This window comes from Rhincodon typus, chromosome 24 (genome assembly GCF_021869965.1).
Source record: "Rhincodon typus isolate 14 chromosome 24, sRhiTyp1.1, whole genome shotgun sequence".
Classification (NCBI taxonomy): Eukaryota; Metazoa; Chordata; class Chondrichthyes; order Orectolobiformes; family Rhincodontidae; genus Rhincodon; species Rhincodon typus.
The window spans coordinates 24983346-25005102 of NC_063355.1; the positions used below are offsets into that span (position 1 = coordinate 24983346).

At 39.9% G+C, this 21757-nt stretch overlaps 2 protein-coding genes across 3 annotated transcripts in view; one reads left to right on the forward strand and one right to left on the reverse strand.

The window, feature by feature from the left end:
• The window catches only part of cux2b (cut-like homeobox 2b), a 293668-nt gene extending 288032 nt beyond the window's left edge, over positions 1-5636 (forward strand). The window contains exon 21 of the mRNA XM_048611509.1: positions 2631-5636. Within this exon, the coding sequence (XP_048467466.1) occupies positions 2631-3483 (853 nt within the window). The 3' untranslated portion in view covers positions 3484-5636. The remainder of the gene's footprint in view (positions 1-2630) is intronic.
• LOC109937215 (sesquipedalian-1-like) overlaps positions 1-21757 on the reverse strand; it is a 212336-nt gene that overhangs the window by 162867 nt on the left and 27712 nt on the right. The window contains exon 3 of one of the 2 annotated variants that reach the window (XR_007264664.1): positions 10934-11087. The exons of the other annotated variant lie outside the window; for it this stretch is intronic. The gene's annotated coding sequence lies outside the window, so the exon portion shown is untranslated. Of the gene's footprint in view, positions 1-10933; positions 11088-21757 lie in introns of those variants that run through there. 2 annotated transcript variants of the gene reach the window in all.

Genomic DNA, 21757 nt, shown 5'->3' on the forward strand with positions numbered 1-21757 from the left:
TTTTTCTGATGAAGGGTCTAGGCCCGAAACGTCAGCCTCTCTGCTCCTATGATGCTGCTTGGCCTGCTGTGTTCATCCAGCCCTGCACCTTGTTGTCCATGAGGGAGGGAGTTCCATGACTTTGACCCAGCAACAGTGAAAGAATGGCGATATATTTCCAAGTCATGATGGCGAATGGCTTGGAGGGGAACACGAAGGTGATGGTGTTCCCATGTATCTGCTGCCCTTGTCCTTCTCGATGGGAGTGGTGCTGAGTTTGGAAGCTGCTGTCTGAGGATCTCTGGTGAATTTCTGCAGTGCATCCTGTAGATAGTACACACTGCTGCTGCTGAGCGTCGGTGGTGGAGGGAGTGGAGGTGGTGCCAATCAAGCGGGCTGCTTTGTTCTGGATTGTGTCGACCCCAGAGCTGCACCCCTCCAGGCAAATGGGGAGTATTCCATCACCCTCCTTACTTGTGCCTTGCAGATGTTGGACAGGCTTTGGGGTGTCAGGAGGTGCAGTACTCTCTGCAGGATTCCTAGTCTCTGACCTGTTCTTGTAGACATGACATTTACCATAGCTAGTGCAGGCTGAAAATGGCTGGGCCTGGGACAGTTGTCTGAAGATCTCCTGCAGTGATGTCCTGAGACTAAAGAGATTGCCTTCCACTAATCACAATTATCTTTGTGCAAGGTATGACTCAATCCATTAGAGATTTTACCTAATTCCCATTGACTCTAGCCTTGCAAGAGCTTCTTAATGACACACTCAGATTTCTAGATATGGAAGACATCAAGCTAGCATGAACTATCAGTCTCTATCTTGTGCATTGTCATTGATTAAACTTCAAAAACTCTCAGGGTAGAAAATTCTAAATATTAACCCACATTCTGAGTGAAAAAGTCCTCATCATCTCAGCCCTAAATGAACCCCTTGTACTGAAACCATGTCCCTTGTTTCTGGAATCCCCAGCAGGAGATACATCTTTTCTGCATCTAACCTGTCAAGCTCTTTCAGAATTTTGCATGTTTAAATAAGACAACCCCTCACTCTTCTAAAGTCTAGGGAATACAGGGTTGAATCTCCTCACAGGGCAATCCTGCCATGCCAGGGATAAATCTGATTAACCTTCATTATACTTTTTCTATGGCATTGCACAACAGGCCGAAATTTTACTGTTGCCTTTGAAGCTTGCAGTGTGTTTTGATCTTCAAGTGAATGGGTGATGAGAATTATATGTGCTTTAATTGGAAGCTTTTGCAGAACAAATTTTCTTGTTAACAAGCCTGTAAAATACTCTGGCTGCATTTGAGGACCGATATAACAAGATTCTGTCATTTTAAATGGTCGATCATTTTTAAAAAGCAAATTGCCTGTTGTATATAAAATACTCATAGTTTGTGTTAAGTTAAAGTCTTCAAATGTTTGTCCATTTGGGTCTTAGAAACCTTTGACCTAATCAATGGCTGTAGGATAGCATATGACAGTACAAAAATGTATTCGACAATCAAATTCAATTCCTTTGTACATGTTTTTCAGTCAAATTCCATCTGCTAACTTTCCGACAGATATATGGGACTGGGTTTTCAAAGGCTGTAGGGTCAGGATGCAGTGCAGGCAGCACTTCAGAATCACATTGCTGAAAGTTGTCTCAGGATACCAGTGCCTCTGAGAGAGTTGATAGTTTTCAAAGGGCTGGCATTGGGGGTGGAATGTAGCTGGAGCCAACTAACAGCCCTTAAGGACTTGTTAAGGGTCCTGTGCAATTTTCAATGATTTTTCTGGTGAATCTGAACAGATGTGTGCACTCTAATCCACAGCTGCCAAGTTTACCATGGGTCACAAATAGGTTTCTTTGTTGTTTTTTTTTCAGATGTTGGAGCTGAGCAAACACCAGCAAGAGAGCTTCTTGCCTTGGCTTCTCTCCACTGGGTTTGACTTGCTGACCAGTTGATGAGCTGATGGTGCTCTAGTTTTATAGATCCCCAAGCTAGCTGCTACCTTCCTTGGCTGCTAATGCCAGTCAGGGAGCTCCTGCCTCCTTGGTCCTGAGCCCATCTCCTGACCAATTCGTCAGTTTCACATTAAAGTTGTGTCATGAGCAATGCAGCTGAAACACCAGGTTGGGATCTGAAATTTACGTAGAAGATGCAGCCCCTATTGTATGGAAATGCAAGCAGATTGTCCAGCGCACTGAATCCCAGGCTAATTCAAACTATCTGGACAACTCTTACCTCATTGAAAAAGGCACCCAGAAATGAATGGAGCCACGCAGCATCTGCAGAAAACGAAATTCCCAACTTCTTGAGGCAGAGCTGTGCCAGGAGCTCCTTGCTTTCTATTACAACATCTTGGCACTGTCCAATAGTCCTGAGGAAAAGGATCCTAAACTATCACACAGTGATTATTGTGACAAAACAATTGGACCCAACAAAATTGCTGACGTGTTTAAATGATGTTGAAGTGATTCTAAAGTAAAAGTCAATGCTTCTAAAGTGTTTGAGACACCTCATAATTTTGGTGTAAAGGAAACAAACTTATCACCAATTGATCTTTTCCCATCAGGTTTAATCTTTGGATCGTCTCAATAGTTTATTTAATGAGGCTGTAACTAATGCTGTCCCTGTAACTGATATTTTCACTTCTGCAGGTCACGTGTTCGAAGGGAAACACTTGTTGAAGATCTCCAGGAGAACGACACAGACCAGGAACCAACCAGTTATCGAGGGTTTGCAACCCACAATCATTCTCTTAGTGTTGGTCCACCACAGAGTTCTGACTCTGAGCCAGAAGACAAGAAAGCCACGTTTACTGAAATGAAGGACAAACGGCCATCTCCTGTGGTGGCAGATGAGGCAGCCAACAGGGAGATCAAACAGGAATTCTGCGATCGTTGTGAAGAAGAGGATTATGACCATTGTGATACCTGTTGCATTCAAAATGACACGAGAAGTGCGGCTTCATTTGTACGCTTCCCTGGCACTGTAAAACAGGAAAGAGTAGGGACAGGTTGCAACCATGAGACACATTCATTAAAGACTACTACAGTGCTGCACATCCAGAATCCTCAGTGCTTGATCATTGGTTCCTCTAATTATGAGAAAATTCATGTGAACTCCTCGGACATCATGTCCCCAGACATCTCGCCAAAGCCTAATGCCAGCGCTTCTGCGCCAAAAGATACAGAAACCAATGGCCTAATCCCTAATAGTTTCAAAGCAATCTCTGAACCTCCATGTGGTAATCTGGAGTTGACTCTGAATTCTTCTTCTGCAGCATCTTCTCCAGCCCCCACCTCTTCTGCTCCTATCTCTCCATCAGTGCCTACCATTTCAAAGGGGCAGTGCTTGATCCCTGGCACTGATGTTGTCGCTTTACAGTCAAGCACAAAGCTGAATAAAAGTATCCAGAGGCGGCATGCAAAGATGGCGAATCTAAACAACATAATTCATCGACTTGAAAGGGCAGCAAATCGGGAAGAACCTACAGACTGGGAGTTCTAATGAAATGTTTTATTATGAGCAGTGACTTTATTAATTGTAAAACAATAGGATGTAACTCTGAACTCTTCAAGAGTAGGAAGAATTTTAAATGTTTAATTTAAATTGAGACTTGGCAAAGCCAAAACTGCAGCAATTTTTGCAGGAGAATTGAATTTTATGAATTTACTCTTCAATTAATCTTCCAGAATCGCATTTAGCATCTGAGGAAAAAAAGTATTGACCACTATTTTAAACAAAAAATTCAAACAACTTTTAGAAAAAATATTTATTTGTACAAGTCTTATATTAAGGACTGGTTGAAAACTCTGCTGTAGCAATTTTCCTATTTGCCGTTAGCTACAGAATGAAAATAACAAACATTGATTTTTGTGCCACTAAATGCACACTTGAAGTCCTGTAGTTTGCCACAGGAAGAGATTAAAGACGATAGTATAAAGCCATTAAACAGCACTATGATCCAGAAGGCTGACCAAATTTGCTAGCTTATGGATAGAAATTGTTTTCTTAATTTTGTCTGCAAGACAACTAATTCATATTAACAGAAGCGGACTCTGATATAGTCAAGAAGACTCTAAAAATAGGAACCTCAACACCATGAACTATGTACTTAGTTATTGGTCATGTGTTTTCAAACATTTGTAACACAGGGTGTTATGTGCAATTGTATATGTTGTAGAAATTTCTGCAATAGCCTTCCTTGAACAAGATGTAGCATGGTACGTGATTAACCCGTCACCCCTATTAGTCATTCACCCATGGTGTTCTGAAGAATGCCAAAAGCCTAATGAACAGAACTTTGCCTGACAAAAACAAATAATTTTAGAGTTTACATTTTCCTTTTCTAACCAACTATGAATCAAATTGGAAATGCAAAAGAAGCAGCTGATTAAAATCTGTGGTTTTGAAGGAGAAATTCTACTTCCTGAATTGCAATGATCTGATGTTCAGCAATAGCACATTGTGCTGTGCGTGAACATCCTCCATTACTGTAACACAGCTGGCCTTTTCAAATCAGTCTTGATTTTTGTCCACATTTTGAAGTTTTCTTTTTTCGCTTTTTAAGATGGAGTTGATGTGATGGCGTTGGTGTATGATCTCATTACAGGAGGTTGATGTGGCTTTTGGCTCTTCAGGATTTCCTCTAGCACTTGATTTTGTCTTGTACCAAATCTAAATCCTGTTTTGCTCAAAGCTACGGTAATGCACTTGATCATATTCAGCTGATACTTTTTATCCCTATGTTCATCTAACCTTATCTTTTGTATCTGTTAAAAAGAAAACATGAAGGCTGATATTTGTCCAGCCTTTGTAGTCTTTCTCTGCACTCGGTCACTAAATACAGTATATTTCTGTTTGCAGTGTAAGAGGATGGACCTGCACATTGATTTATTCTCAAATATGTTTTTTATGTCTCTGTATTTGGATTAGTTGTTTAAAATATTACAGATCTGCAACAGTCCAAGTAGTAGGACAACTAAAGAGATATTCAAAAGAAGACAAACTGTATTCCAATGACATTATTGCTTTCGTAACATTGTTCATTCTTGTTGAATTTAAGCTGTTATCACTGATGTTTTATGGTTCTTCTTTTAAAAGCAGCTGATATTTTTTCCCCCTAAGAAGTATAGACAAGAATGAATAAGGCACAGCTAAACAAAAGTCAGTCCACTTGAAATTGACAAAGTTTTTTTAAAAAGCAATCAAATAATTGACTTCATCATTTAGATTTAGTACCCTTTAAAGGCTAGTTTATCTGATTAATAAACTAGTGGATACTGCTTTATTTGATGTGATTCTAAAGTGTACACATTGTTTCATGCATTATGCATGCAAGTATACACTGCAGATCAATCACAAAATGGCAACTGTATTAAACCAATTGTCATAAAAATTCTGTGCAACTGTTGGTGAATTAAAGATGTGCAGTTTTTAATGTGACAGTTGAGTCAATACAGTCAACATTTAACAATCAATCTATTGGACACATTCAACAAGGAAGACTGAACAGAATACTGTTTCAGGCAAGAAAATATGAACATCCAGGCAAATCTCACTCTTCAAATCCATACTTTGAAGTTTCTTAATGCTGGAAATCAATTCCTCTTTACACACCTTCTATTTGGAAATGTGTCTATACACTGTTCAGCTGGAAAGATGACGCTTCAATTACATTTATCTCTGTCATTATCTGTAATTCATCTGTGTTTTTTTTTACAACACTTGCTAGCACAATGCAGGCATTCTTCCAAGCTGTGTAGTTTCTAACCATTTTTGTTCTTGAGATTTGAAACACTCAGCAACCAGCATTACTACAATCCAATGATCAGTAAATATGACGGAGTCATCTAGTGAATAATGCTATAGATATTTGCCTGGAAATTTGTAGAAAGTGGCAAATGAATTCATTCATTATTATTGCTGCTGGCCACAAACTTTGTGCGGCAATCTATTTCAGTGTGAGGTGAGGTGGGAGCAAGGGGAGAGAGCAGGGACCTCTATGAACAGGGCAGGCAACAACCTGTCCCTTCAGCTCATTAGATCCAACCACAGCCAGCAAGTGAGTGAGTAAATTCTGCTCTGTGTTAAACCCTATGCAGAAAGCCAGGATTGAGTGAGTATCATGACCACATTTCAGGGCTTCTTCAAAGTGGTCCATAAACTAGGAATTTGTATAAGCTCATGTGTAGCCCCATTTTAGTTTCAGTGTTTCAGTTTTAAAATAACCAGCAGTGCAACTTTATATTTTAAACAAGATGAAAGGGTTGTTTATTTCAAAAGTCTGAAATATATTTAAGTAGAAGTGATAAAGTCACTAGCTAAAATATGTGTATATACAGATTTAAAGTAGGTAAAAGTAAAAGCTACAAATGAAGTTGAAAACAAAATCAAGTCTCTATCATTGGAGTCTTGGCTTCCTTGAAGATTTTCTTTCAGAAGTGAAGGAGTTCAAACTTGAAGTCAGATTCCAGGGCAGCAGATACAAAGGAACACTATCACCTGCAGGTTCCCCTCCAAGCCTCTCACCATTCTGACTTGGAAATATATAACCATTCCTTCACTGTCACTGGGTCAAAATCCTGGAATTCCCTGCATAAGGACGTTGCGGGTCAACCTACAGCATATGGACTGCAACAGTTCAAGAAGGTAGCTCACCACCACCACCTTCTCAAGGGCAACTAGGGAAGGGTAATAAATGTTGGCTAACCAGTTACTCCCAAATGTCATGAAGAATTTAAAAATAAACGATGCTGCCTTAGCTTCTGTAGTCAAATATTTTGAGGTTATTCCCACAGGTAGACTAAGGAGCAGTATCAAGGACAGAAATCCCAGGCCTCACTGTTGTTCCTGGCCTGGGCCCCCAGTCCCACTACCTGACCCAAGAATGGCAGCCTCATTCCTGACTCGAGTACAGGGCCTTGGTTACAGGGCCATGATGTAGCCCTTTGTCCCAGGCCCTGCTGGCCAGAACAGGTGCAGGGAGGGTTTGAAGTCTGCTTTGGTTTCACTTTTATGGCTTTGCAAAATGTAGCTTTTGGTAGCCTCGTTCAGTACACAAGTGCATGCTCCTGGAAATATCTTCTGTCACCCTATTACAAGTAGTTTCAAATTTCAGTTTCAAATGGCTGTCTTCTGCCAGTTTTTATCACAATGAAACAAACTGAGTATAAATGTTAACCTTGAATCATTGTTCCACCAAACAAAATCAGTTGCGCTGGAATTCTGTGATGTTGCTCTTGCTCAAAACTAATAGTTGAAGTCTTCACAACGTTTGAGCATTCAACGGAAAATGATATCCTTGAATTATTTAATGACCCTTTGTGGTTGATAATACAGCCTAACTGTCTACAGTTGAATCTACACAAAGTCATGTGACCTTTAGAATTATAGAATCATGGAATTATAGAGTACAAAAGGAGACCATTCCACCCATTGTGTCTGTACTGGCTCCTGAAAGGGCTACCCAGCTAGTCCCACTCACCAGCCTTATCTCAGTAGCCCTCTAAATTCTTCATTTTCAAATATATATCTAGCTCCCTTTTGAAACCCCCAATACAATCTGCCTCCATCATTCTCCCAGGCAGCACATTTGGAGCCATTTTAAAGAAAGATTAGCTTGCTTTACAAAATGTGTTATATTTTCACGGTGAGAGAGGTGGAGAGACAAAACAAAATAAGTATGTATTTTTTAATCTAATTATTTAAAATTTGAAGGCATGAGACCCCACACTTAGTAACTTTTCAGTGCCAGAGTTTGTTTAGTCCCTAGTTAAGCCGTACCAGAGTCAAAGATTTTCAAATTTGAAGAGAAAAATCCCAGCTTTTCCTCAAGTGTTGAACGGACATCGAGTGGGAAAATGCTTCAACCTTATGCTGTGCATATGATTAATTGTCCAATCTCAATGTAACAAAGTTTCCTGAGGAACTGGGCAACTCTGACACTAACTCCTACTGATTCCCATGTTTAACAGTGTGTAGGCAGATAACAAACATTGCTGCCTGACTGACTTCATAAGAACAGTGAGCCGTGATTGCCTCAAAGTCATAGTTGTGACAAAATCCTGACCAGAACAGTTAACTGAATCCTGTCTGTAGTTCCTCTCCTAATTCATGATTTGAACTAAAATAATTGAGTTTTTAATCTATGGGTTTATTGGCATTCATTGTTGTTTGCTATGTGATTATCATTACTACCTAGGGGTTCAGGTACATAATTCTTTGAAAGTTGCATCACATGTAAACAGGGTGGTTAAGAAGGCATTTAGCACATGTGCCTTCATTATTCAGACCATTGAGTATAGGAGTTGGGACGTCATATTGGTAAGGCCTGTTGGTAAGGCCTCTTCTGGAGTACTGTGTGCAGTTCTGGTTGCCCTGTTATAGGAAGGATTTTATTAAATTGGAGACAGTTCAAAAGAGATTTACCAGGATGCTGGCCGGAATGGAGGGTTTGAGTTGTAAGGAGAGGCTGGGACATTTTTCATTGGAGCATAGGAGGTTAAGGGGTGACCTTATGCTTCTATAAACCTTTATAAGGGGTATAGATAAGGTGAATGGTAGGTGTCTTTTTCCTAAGGTGGGGATTGCAAGACTAAGGGTCATATTTTTAAGGTGAGAGGAGAAAGGTATAAAAAAGACACCAGGGGCATGTGTGGAATGAACTTCCAGAGGAAGAGGTGGATGCGAGTACAGTTAGAACGTTTAAAAGACATTTGGGTAAATACATGAATAAGAAGTGCTTGGAGGGATCTGGGTCAAATGTAGGCAGGTGGAACTAGTTTAGTTTGGGATAATGGCAGGTATAAACTGGTTGGACCGAAGGGTCTGTTTCTGTGCTGTACGACAATGAATGGCAGTGTAAAACTCAGTTTATGAACAAAAACATGATTATCGTTTTAAAAGGCACAACTTATCCATTTATCTCTGTCAGTTAGCAAATCCTGGAACTTGCTCCAAAGGTACGTCTCTTAATATAAAGGACACTAATTCCTTACTGCACTCACTCGCCTAAGTTCCCAATCTCAGTTTTACTTTAAGAAACCCAGGAGGGGGAAACATCAGCGTGCAAAAGTGTCCGAAAACGGAGATAGAAATAGCATTAAAATTGAGTGGGATAGAAAGAAATTCAAAAATGTTTTAATATCTTGAGTAAACTTTTCAGTACCTCAAACGTGGAATTATACAGCACCAAAAGATAGCTATTCGCTCCGCAAATGTCTTTAAAAGAGCCAACTAATCCAGTCACTTAACTGTTTCCGCATTGACTTGCGATTTTTTTTTACTTTTAAAGAGATACTTCTATATTGTTAGGTTCAAAGGACCTAACGGGTTCTTTAAGCTTTATCAACATGATACAAGGTACGTGCGCTTTGATGTAAAGCAAATTTAGTAATATATTAGAAACATACGCATACTAATGAGTGAATCTATTAGGTTAACCTACATAATATAATCTACTTTAGGTATATATAAACTAATGAGTGAATCAATTAACTTTAAATACTTTAGACATATTGAACAACGAGTCTCATTGTCTTCCACTTGTCGGGAAAACCCGTGTCCCTGGTACCGGTTACAATCCCAGTCCGAGGTGAAGTCCGACGAGTGTGAGACTCCCTGATGTTGATACTATTCTGGTTATCTGCTGTATCACCGTTTCGTAGTACTTTCAGTACTCTTCCAGATATTCCGTTGTGCAGACAATAAGTTGAAAACATTATCCTGGTGGCCCTGTGTCAAATACATAAAAGAATGGTTCCCACAGACAATCGTGGTTATGCAGTTACCCAACAGCCGAAATAAACTGTTTTTGCACTAGGCCAGTAATCTTCCACTTGGCTCCAATTGCTTACTGTCATGTCCAATTAACTATTAATGGTTTGTTTTGAAGATAGCATTTTTAACCCTACCTGTAGCACTAGAATATCAAATATTCTTTTGAAACTAAATTGAACCTGCTTCCACCAGCTTTGCTGCTGTAATAACTTAATGTGAGGGGAGAATCAGTTCCACTTTCGTGGTTTTGATAAGTCTGATTCCTCCAGTTGCTGGCTCTCACAAGAGTGAAATCTGTTTTTCCTTATGTACTGTACTCAAACACCTCATATTTATGAATATCAGCATTGAACCTCTGCTTAACTCCCTCTAATCCAAAGGAAAAAAATTCCAGATTCTCTGAACTTCCCACAAAGCTGAAGTCCCTCTTCCCTAATATAATTCTGGAAATTATCCTCTCCATAGCATTAATAACCTTCCCAAAGATGTGTCCTTTGGCAACATCTTCTATTGCAAGAGAAAAAATCAATTTATGCTTGCATTCATTACAAACTCAATTCACAGTGATTTCACTTTGAATCATTATTAAATAAATTGTATTCTTTCAAACTCCAGTACCCAGATGAGAAAGAACTGTTCTTAAAAGCTACTCTGCAGTGTGTTCAACCCATGAAGTAATTTTATGTGATATTGTTGAATGTATTCTGTAACACTTAAATATTTATAGAGGTTTACTTTAAAATTAACTTAAATGGGCAATATTCTTTATTGCTGATGTCGCAAGAGGGCACTTTTTTAAAAGATAAAATATTTTACTTGGCATATTGCTGATGTTAGGATAGCAATTTTACTGCCATCACTAATTAAGAAACACTTCCACTTGTACTGTGGAGCAGTGCAATGTGTTTTGAATTAATTAATACAGTTCACATTTGGAAAATACATTAGTCTTGCAAGGTAATGCTTTAAAAATTACCCCGTGGCCACCAGAGCAAGGGTAAGGTAGTCATTGTTTATGAAATGGAGTGAAATTGAATGAATGAGAGACAAATTCAAAAAACCTGAACTCAAAGAGGTGATATGGAATTAGATGCCTTGCCTCAATCCTAAAAGAGAATTGAATTGTGCAATCCACACACAACATAAAGACTGTATTCCAAATCAAACAGCTGCAATTTTTTTAATTCCCTTGAAGCAGGCACGTGGACATAATTGTTACATATGTCAATTTCCTTAATGAATAACTCAGTACATGGAAATTTTACAAAGAGAATGTGAACCAAATGCTTGCTCCAGCAACGTCCAAATCCACATCGCACACTGTTGTAAGCCTAAAAGCATAAGGGGAAATTCTGAATTATAGTTGAAAAAGACACATTTCAATTAATACAAAAAGATACCTTTACAGTCAAAGGATTAAATAGACCTCAGAGTACAGGAACAGATCATTCAGCCCATAGAGTCCATGCTGGTGTTCATCCTCCATCTGCACCTCCTCCTATTCTTCCTTATCTAACTCTACCCACATAGCTCTCCATTCTGCTCTTTATATGTTTATCTCACCTCTTCTTAGATGTATTGTTTGTCATTTATATAAATGACATGAATGAGAATGTAGAAGGCACAGTTAGTAAGTTTGCAGACAGCACCAAATTGGTGAGATAGTAGACAGTCAAGAAGGATTTCGAAGATTACAAAGGGATCTTGATCAACTGGGTCAATGGGGCTGAAAAATAGCAGAAGGCGTTCCATCTGGATAAATGCAAGGTATTGGCTTTTGGTATAACACACAGGTAGGGCCTATAAAATTAATGGTAGGGCCTTGGGTAGTGTGTATAACAGAGGGACCTAGGAGTTTAGGTACATAACTCTGAAGTTTGCGTCACATGTAGACAGGGTGGTTAAAAAGGCATTTGGTATGCTTGCCTTCATTGCTCAGTCCTTTGCATAAGGGAGTTGCAAAGTCAAGTTGAAGCTGTACAGGTCATTGGTGAGCCTCTTCTGGAATACTGTGTCCAGTTCTGGTCCCTCAGTTATAAGAAGGATATTATTAAGCTGGACAGGGTTCAGGAGAGATTTACCAGGACGTGTGAAAGATTTGAGTAATAAAGAAAGGCTGGATAGGCTGGGACTTTTTTCACTGGAGCATATGAGGTTGAGAGGCGATCTTATAGACGTTTATAAAATAATAAGGGGTATAGATAGAGTTAATGGTACTTCCTTTTCCCCTAGGCTGGGGGATTTCAAGGCTAGGGGGCACATTTTTAAGGTGAGAAGAGAGAGATTTATAAAAGACATGAGGGGAAATTTTTTAACATAGAGGGTGGGTTGCGTGTGGAATGAACTTCCTGGGGAAGTGGTGGATGTGGGTACAACTAAAACATTTAAAAGATATTTGGATAAGTGCATGAATCAGAAATTTTTGGAAGGATATGGCCAGGAACAGGCAGGTGGGATTAGTTCAGTTTGGGATTATGTTTGGCATGGACTGGTTGGACAAGGGTTTGTTTCTGTGCTGTATGACTCTTGCTATGCATTTCAACCATTACCTGCAGCAGGAATATTCAAACTGCAGTCCATGAACCAAACACTTCAATATGTCTAGTGATGATTCAACTCTAGATCCTTAAACATCTCTGTTCTATTTGCTATCAGGTTTGTACTTCATTGAATTTGACATACCCCTTGGCTGAAAATAACAATTTTGCAGGTTCTAAAACAGTTAATGCCTCTACTTTGGGAAGCATGCTGTGGAATAAAGAATTAATTGGAAGTGACATACTCAGGAGTGTATTAAGATGAGATCTGCACTCTTTTATGAGCAAACAGTAACAGACTTTATTGAACCTAACTAGTTCTAGGGGACGGTAAGAGGACATCTTAGGTGAAACGCTACACACCCAGGCTGCAGTTCCATGTGATCTGACATCTGTACAACACAGCTCCTTTTGCACAGGCTAGACAGCCATACCTGGAGTAAAGGTAGAAGTCTCTTGCTTGAGGAATTGATTTCCAACAGCACTGTATGTTCTCTTAAAGGATGTGTAGGACCTCTGAGCTCTATTATCATTTCTTTGGGGGAATAACACATTGGCTGGAATGGAAGGGCAGCTTCTGCTGAACATTTCCTTTTAGACAGTGCCACTCACAGAATGTAGCAGCATGTAGACCAATCAAAGAGAAATTGATTCAAAGAAGAGGATTCCAAGACTTGAATGATCAACCGACTTTTGAAAAAACCAGACAAGGAATTGAAATTCTTATTCTCCTTTCCATCTGCTTTGCTTTCTGGATATAGAGATGAATGTGATAGATGAAAAGAAGAACATGGAACATTCTGGCAAAAATGCTGGTGGCAAAGAAATGAAGACTTCACTAGTCCTAGGATTGGAATTTCTGTTACAGAACTATTGGTACCACTTTGATACCTGTTAAGACTGTTGAGATGCAAGCAATCATACTTTAGGGGTGCAGATAACACTACACTATTATGGGCAACAGTATAAACTCCTGGAGCAGGGTAAGTAGGAAATTGATGTTCGGCACTCTGAGCTACAGACCTAATTGAATGGTCAACTCATTCTGCAGGTGATTTCTGTCATTAACAAGGGAACAATGATTTTTGTTCTTGCTCCCCCAGGTTTTCTTTTTGAAAGATTGGGTTATCAGTTATTAACTAGCAGAAAGTTTTCTTCAGCTAATCATTCACCTTGATCTTGGAATTCTGAATATTTCTGGAACAAAGAGGCTGTTTCCTTCATCAATGTATCTCTTGGTTGTGTCAGTTGAGTGAAGGTGCTTCCAGAGTACAAGATGTTTGTAAATCTTCTACAAGTTTCTTGTTTTCAGCCTGCAAGGCTTGATTGCATTGTTTGACTATTAACAGATGGACTTTTAATTAAATGTTCTCACTGACATAGTTAGAAACACGAAAAGATAGAAAATAGGAGCAGGAGTAGGCCATTCACCCCCTCAAGTTTGCTTCACCATTTCAATCTAATCATGGCTGATCATATCAGTATCCTGTCCCATTTTCTCTCCATATCCTTTCATCCCTTTAGCCCTAAGAATTTCATCTAATTTCTTCTTGAAACAATAAAATGGTTTGACTTCAACTGCGTTATGTTGCATAGAATTTCATGGCCTCACCTCTCTCTCTCTGAGTAAAGAGATTTCTCCCCATCTCAGTTCTAAAAGACTCACCCATATCCTAAGACTGTGAAGCCTGGTTCTTTACTCCCTGGTCATAGGGAGCATCCTTCCTGTGATTACACCACCTAGTCCTGTTAGAACGTAATAGGCTTGCATGAGATTCCCCCTCATTCTTCTAGATTCATGTGAATATAGTCCTAACCAATCCAGTCTCTCTTCATACATCAATCTTGCCATCGCAGGAATCAGTCTGGTAAACCAAGATATCATCCACCCTGCCTGAAGCTTGAATGACCATGAATTAGTTTTGAAGTTCTGAAATCTCCTCCTTACATCATTGAATGTCACTTTCCAGCTTTTTAATCCTAGACTTCTCCACTTTTCTGGTCACAATCAGCTGGAAAAAAATTTGAAGCTTCACTGGCTGTAATTAGTGAGCGAACTTGTACAAGATTTTGTTCTTGTTTCCCAACAGTAATCCAGCCTTTTATTCTGAGAGGAATTTCTCTGTCTAACTGTTGCTGTAACCTCTTAATAGGTTCTGTGAAATAAGTAGACAGTTTTATTTCTTCTTTACCTTCATCAACAAACTAATTCCCCATAAAAAGACGGCTGGGTTTCAGGAACAATGCCACTTGAATCCAAAAGCACAGGAAACATCCAAAGTTTCAGAATCCAGAAAATGAAGGACGTGAGGGATGGCTTCATTGTCCGTGACTGTATGCTGAAAGAGTAAGGCATGGTATGAATGGCTTCGGTAACCAGTCATCTGTCTTTGGTGTCTTCTTTTCCCACCATCTTCAGATTCTGTCTTTCAGAAAAATAAAGGGTCTTCCCTACCCTCTTGTAATATTAGGATAGATATGTCTATAGTGGAGAATGATCCCTGGTGCACTTTCTCGAGATCAGTATCTTCAGTGTCTGATAACTGGCAGATATTTAAGGCTATGCAAACATTTGAAAGTATCCAAAGGACTTCTCTGGTATCCAATTTAAGACTAGTTTTCCTGCTATTTACCTTATCTCTGCTTATGATCTTGTGTGGCTACAGCATCAGAGATGTTGAATTCTTGCTGTGGGTCTGCACCATTCCCAGGAAGACTTTAACTTATCCAACTATGTCCTTTACTCTCACTGTGCTGTGGCCTGTGGTTAATTTTCTGTGTTGTCACTGCAGCCGGACTCTGGTCTCTCTGCACTCATGACCGTTGATAAAACCAGCTGGATTGGGTTCCTACCAATGGAATTCCTTTTTTCATGCATCACATGCTGTTCCTTTATGTATTTGGTGTTGGTATATGTTTCAAGTGCCTGTCTCCAGCTCTGATAGTTTTCTAGATGACTGACTGTTGATTTCTGCCTGTTGCTTAGCACATACTCTGCCATGGATCCCTAAGCATTGCCATTTACTCTGTGTGGACCTACCCCGAAGCTTTCCTCAGCTTTTGGGCTGGTTTTCCAACTCCAAGGTTTGGGGCCAAGCCGAAGGTCAAACTCTTGATGCTTCTGGCTCCTCCCACCACTAAGCTTCACTTCAGGTATTTCACCCACCTGGATTCAGATTGATCGGCTGGTCTTGTGGTTTATTCCAGTAGCACTGTATTATCACTGGAGTCCACATGCTGGAGTCAATAGCAACAGCCTTTATTGAACATAACTGTTGATGCAGGGAATGGGGTGGTAAGGGATTATACCTTTTCTGGAGTCTGAAAAAACCAGGCACCAGTTATGTGTCAAGAACAAAAACAGAAGTTGCTAGAAAAGCCCAGCAGGTTCAGCGGCATCTGTGAAGAAGAAATCAGAGTTAACATTTTGGGTCCAATGACCCTTCCTCAGACATGGGATGAGTCTGAGCCGGAGGCAATCACTGAGGAATGTGATATGGCTGTGGAAACGAGTTTTAGCAAATACCTGGTCAAACACCATGAGTGACAGTGAAATTAATGTCAGTGGACAAGAAGAAAGATTGGAACGGAAATTCTGTTGGAGCGAGAAGAAGAACTTCTTCAAGGTGGGCAAGCCCGGAAGAGATCTGGCAGTGAGTTAAACACTAAATAAAATCCGAAAGGACTGCGGATGCTGTAAATCAAGAACTAAAACAGAAGTTGCTGGAAAAGCTCAGCAGATCTAGCAGCACAGAGCTAATGTTTCAGGTCCGCTGACCCTTCCTCAGAGTTCTGTTTTCCAGCCAGTTCTGTGTGACCTGACATCACTTTAAGTGGCTCCTTTTGTCTATGGTCAGTAGGATAGGATTTAGGATAAAGGTATATTTCATTTTAGTCTACAAAGTAGAATTGAATAAAGTTATAAATTATGTTCTATTACAGGGGCAGCATGGTGGTTCAGTGCACCTGGGACCTGGGTTCAATTCCAGCCTCAGGTGACTGTCTGTATGAAGTTTGCACATTCTCCCCTTGCCTGCATGGGTCCCCTGTGGATGCTCTGGTTTTGTCCCACAGTCCAAAGATGTGCAGTTTAGGTGGATTAGCTATGTTTATTGCCCATAGTGTCTAGGGTGGGAAATGTAGGGTGTGGGTCTGGGTGGGATGGTCTTTGGCGGGTTGGTGTGGACTCAATGGGCTGAATGGCCTGTTTCCACACTGTAGGGATTGTAAGTAAGTAAGCACAGATACAATGTAGTAATATATTAGAGAGTAAATCTGCTAATCTTCTAGCCTGTATATTTCCATTCAATATTGAGTAGTTAATTTTCTGCTTGTGGTAGAGGTGGCATACTGAAATTCAAACTCAATTATCTTTGAGTATATTAGAAGTCTAAAGTAATGTGTAGCTGTCAGACAAGTACATGCAGGCATCTTAAGTTTTAAAATGTTTTAAATAGTATTAGACAGGATATACGGTAGTTAACTTAATTACAGGTCATTCAATTAGTTTAGAATGTTTTAATGGGTTTCCAATTGTTTTAATGTAGTTTCATTAATAAAATTTATCTGAGTCTAAAACCAATTCGTACAACAGAACATTTAGTCCATTTAACCTGTTTCAAATTGCATTCATCTATTTCCGTGGGTCCAGCTTGTGGACTACATTATATCATCTTGCTGCAGGATCAAATATGTTAATTATTTTTAACATTTTGTTTCTTCCTCTCTCCCGTAAAAACATGCATAAATGTAGAAAATAGGAGCAGGTGTAGGCCATTCGACCCCTTGAGCCTGTTCCCCCATTCGATATGATAATGGCTGATCATCGAGCTCAATACGCTAATCCTATCCTCCCTCCATATCCCTCAATCCCTTTAACCACAAGAGCTATGTCTACCTCCTTCTTGAAAACACATGATGTTTTGGCCTCAACTACTTCCTGTGGTAGTGAATTCCACAGGGTGAAGAAATTCTTTTTCCTAGGGTGGAGGTAGCTATTACGAGGGGGCATAGTTTTAAAGTGAGTGGAGGTAGATATAGGGGAGATGTCAGAGGTAGGTTCTTTACTCAGAGAGTGGTAGGGGCGTGGAATGCATTGTCGGAGAGGGTAGTGGAGTCGGCCTCATTAGCGGCATTTAAGCGCCTATTAGATAGGCATATGGATGATAGTATAAGGTAGGGGTGGAGGTTAGAGAGACCTTAGGTTTAGGGTAAAAGTTCGGCACAACATCGTGGGCCGAAGAGCCTGTTCTGTGCTGTACAGTTCTATGTTCTATGTTCTATGTTCTCCTCATCTCAGTCCTAAAAGGTTTGCCCCTTATCCTTAATCTCTTAACCCTGGTTATGGACTTTTCCACCATGGGGAACATTCTTCTTGTATCTAATCTATCTGGTCATAGACTTATAGAGCTGTACTGCATGGAAACAGACCCTTTGGTCTAACATGTCCATGTCAAACAGATATCCTACACTAATCTAGTCCCATTTTCCAGTTTTTGGCCCATATCCCTCTAACCCTTTCCCATTCATATCCCCATCCAGATGCCTTTTAAATGTTGTTAATGTACTCGCCTCCACCACTTCGTCTGGCAGCTCGTTCCATACACGCACCACCCTCTGCATTAAAAAAAAGTTGCCTCTCAGGTCCCTTTTGAATCTTTCCCCTCTCACTTTAAACCTATACCCTGTAGTTTTGGACTCCCCCGCCCTGTCTATTTACCCTATCCATGCCCCTCATGATTTTATAAACTTCTGTAAGGTCACGCCTCATCTTTAGACGCTCCAGGGAAAATAGCCCCAGTCTATTCAGCCTCTCCCTATAGCTCAAACCCTCCAACTCTGGCAACATCCTTGTGAATCTTTTCTGAACCCTTTCAAGTTTCACAACATACTTCCTGTAGCAGGGAGATGAGAATTGCGAGCAGTATTCCAAAAGTGGCCTAACCTGTCAGAATTTTATAGGTTTCTATGAGATTCCTCTTCATTCTTCTAAACTCCAGAATATAACCCTAAGTGATGTAACCCCTCCTCATACATTAGTCCTGCCATCTCAGAAATCAATTTGGTAAACCTTCAATGCACTCCCTCTGTAGCAAGAATATCCTTCCTCAGGTAAGGAAACCAAAACTGCACACACTATTCCAGGTGTGGCCTCCCCATGCCCTATATAATTACAGTAAGCCATCCCTACTCCTGTACTTGAATCTTCATTCTGATATCCTAATTACATCTTTGGGTATTCTATCTAATTTGTCCCCATTGTGCAATTTTCTGTGCACTCACCATTTGAAAATGAGCTGGACTCCATTAAATTTGTTACTGTACAGCTTACCTCACAATCAGTAAAGAGACTAAAATCCCCAGCTCAGCTGTCTCGACTGGATTCAAACACATGCCAGAGGCTAAGGCATAATTTTTCAATTCATGGCACCATCCCAGTTCCACCCTCTATTTTGTTTTGATAGATTTCGTGTGCACTTGCTTGTTGCTGTTTTATTCCATGATATATATGAATCCAGGTGAAAAATTAAACCTCATACCATATGTAGCTTGTATATAGTTCTGATTGCTTGTTTTTAGCATTACCTTCCCCACAAAGAAATGATCAACCATCCTATCCTAGTAGTTATTTTTATGATAATTATTTCTTGCTTTTAATTTTGTAATCTGTTTTTCGTCATCCGTAATTAGTTTATAGAATGGATTATTCCCCAGCCAAGAGTACTCTGCTAATTTAGGCCTGTGACCTGCTACCAAATAACTGCCTTTTATTTTTCTTCTTTCTGCAGATTCCTTCTCACTACAAAATAAATTCTTTGGATTCTCAACTGGGTGACACAAGTTTTAATCACCATGTGCTCAAAAAAAAGTTGCTAAGTTCTACTCGGTTATCTGTAGTGCTAAAGGAGACCAGCTCAGGGAAGGTTTTTGTGCAAGACTGCACAGCTAAATTGCGCCTCACATTGGGTTGACTAAGAACTAGTTGATGAATCCATACAAAGGTTGACTGAAGATGATTTGTGGATGAGGTGGAAGGGGAAAATTCAAAATGAGTGAAGAAGATAAATTCTTTATGGATAACACAGTGTGGAGCTGGAGGAACACAGCAGGCCAGGCTTCTGAAGAAGGGTCCTGACCTGAAACGTCAGCTTTCCTGCTCCTCTAATGCTGCCTGGCCTGCTCTGTTCCTCCAGCTCCACATTGTGTTATCTCTGACTCCAGCATTGGCAGTTTTTACTATCTCTAAATTCTTTATGGGATAGAATTTGGTGTGATAGGCTTTAACAGTTTCCCGTGTAAATGAATTTTCGAAATGTGTTACTGATGCACAAGTGGGGAAAAACCTCGGAGGTAGTCCAATCTATGTGTGTTCATTCCAAGTAAGCATCATGTAAACCATAAAACATTAATGCAAAGTCAAATAAAAACAAAATCCTGTGGATGCTGGAGATCTGAAGTAAAACAGAAAGTGCTATAGAACAGAAAATGCTGGAGTACAAAATCAAAATATATTAAGCATGTGTTCACTGTTATGAGAATTTATTTCACTTGCCAACGTGCCAACAGAAGTTCACTGCCATGGTTGAGTGCTTGAAAGAAGTAATATTACTTGCTTGTACATAATTTTCAATGTTCAAGTATTTTTCACTTAATTTTGAGCATGCTTGTTGCCTTCCTCTGGTATTAAAGTTATTAGTATAGAAGTAGCCATAAAATAACAATTATATTTGCTGTAACATTAGAAATTCAGGGTGACCAATTGTGGGAATTCTTGTGAGTGGGCTGATTTCAGCTCCCAGAATGCCTTGTGACAAATACTGAAGGAAAATGTTGTCCAGCATCTGTTTCAGACAAGAGTGGAATTTTAAATGCAGACTGCTTAACAGAGATGAAACCACAGAAGTATTTCAGCGCTGAAGAGAACCTTTTGGCTGACCATGTCTGCATAGGCTCTCCAATGAGTATTATGAGTTACTGTCACTCACCTGCATATTTCCCATACCTCTGCGCACTGTTTCTATTCAAACAATAATCCTATACCTTTTTGAATGCCTCAATTGAACCTGCCAGGACCAGATTTCCAGGCAGTGCATTCTAGACCCAAGCTACTTGTCGTATGAGAATCCTTTTCTCACATCATATTTGCTTTGTTTGCAAATCATTTTAAATCTGAGCTCCCATTATTGATCATCTTACAAGGTTCTCCCTATCTATCCAGACTCTTCATGATTTTGTAAACTTCTATCTGATCTTCTCTCAGCCTTCTGTCCAACGAAGTCAGTTCCAATCTCTCCAGTCTATCCTCATAACTGAAGTTTTTCATGTCTCAAAAACATTTTTGTAGATTTCTCCTGCACCATCTCCATCCTTCTGATAGTTTAGCACCTAGAATTGTACACAACACCCCAGCCTATGTCGAACAAGTCTCATGTGTAAGTTCATCATAACCTCCTTGTTCTGGTACTCATAGCCCCTGTTAATAAAGGTCATGTTACTGTATAGTTTATTAACTACTGTCTCCACCTTCCCTGGTATTTGCAGTGATCTATGCAATACGTCTCTCGGTTCCTGCATCCTTTATATTGTCTGTCCATGTTCTTCCTGCCAAAATGCATTACCTCTCACTTATCTGTGCTCAACTTCATCCGTCATGTATTTTATTGACTTCACCAACTTGTCCAAGTCCCTTTGGAGTTCAACCCACTGTCCTCTTCACAGTTTACAATGCTTTCAGAATTTGTATCATTTCTAAACTTTGAAGTTTTCCCCAGTATACCAAGATCTAGATTACTAACACACATCAGGAAAAGCACAATTCCCAATATCAACCTAAGGCAGTTTATTGACCAACAATGTTCTCTATTACTCAGCCATTTACGTATTTATGTTGCAACTGTCTCTTTTATTCCATAAGCTATCATTTTGTGCCTTTGACAACAGTTGTTGCAGGAGCAGCCATTTGTACGAATAATGAATACTCTGTCAAACTACTGACTTGAGTCTTGCAGAAAGATGACAAGGCTGTAAAGAGGTAAATCTCTTGTCACAGAGTACTCAGTCTCCATCCTTCTTTTATGGCCCCCATATTGAAATTTAACATGGAAACAGAGAACATAGGAGCAGAAATAGGCCTTTAAGCCCTTTGAGCCAGATCCACTATTCATTTTGATCATGGCTGATCATTCAAATCCAAGCCAGTTCCTGCTTTCCCCCATATTCTTTGATTCCCTTTGGCCCCAAGAGCTATATTCAATTCCTTCTTGAAATCATACAATGTTTTAGCATCGACTGTTTTCTGTGGTAGTGAATTCCACTGGCTCAGCACTTTCTGGGTTAAGAAATTTCCCCTCATCTCAGTCCTAAATGGTTTACCCCATATTCTATATTGCCCCTGGATCTGGATTCCCTGCCATCAGGAACACCCTTCCTGCATCTACCCTGGCTAGTTCTGTTAGAATTGTATT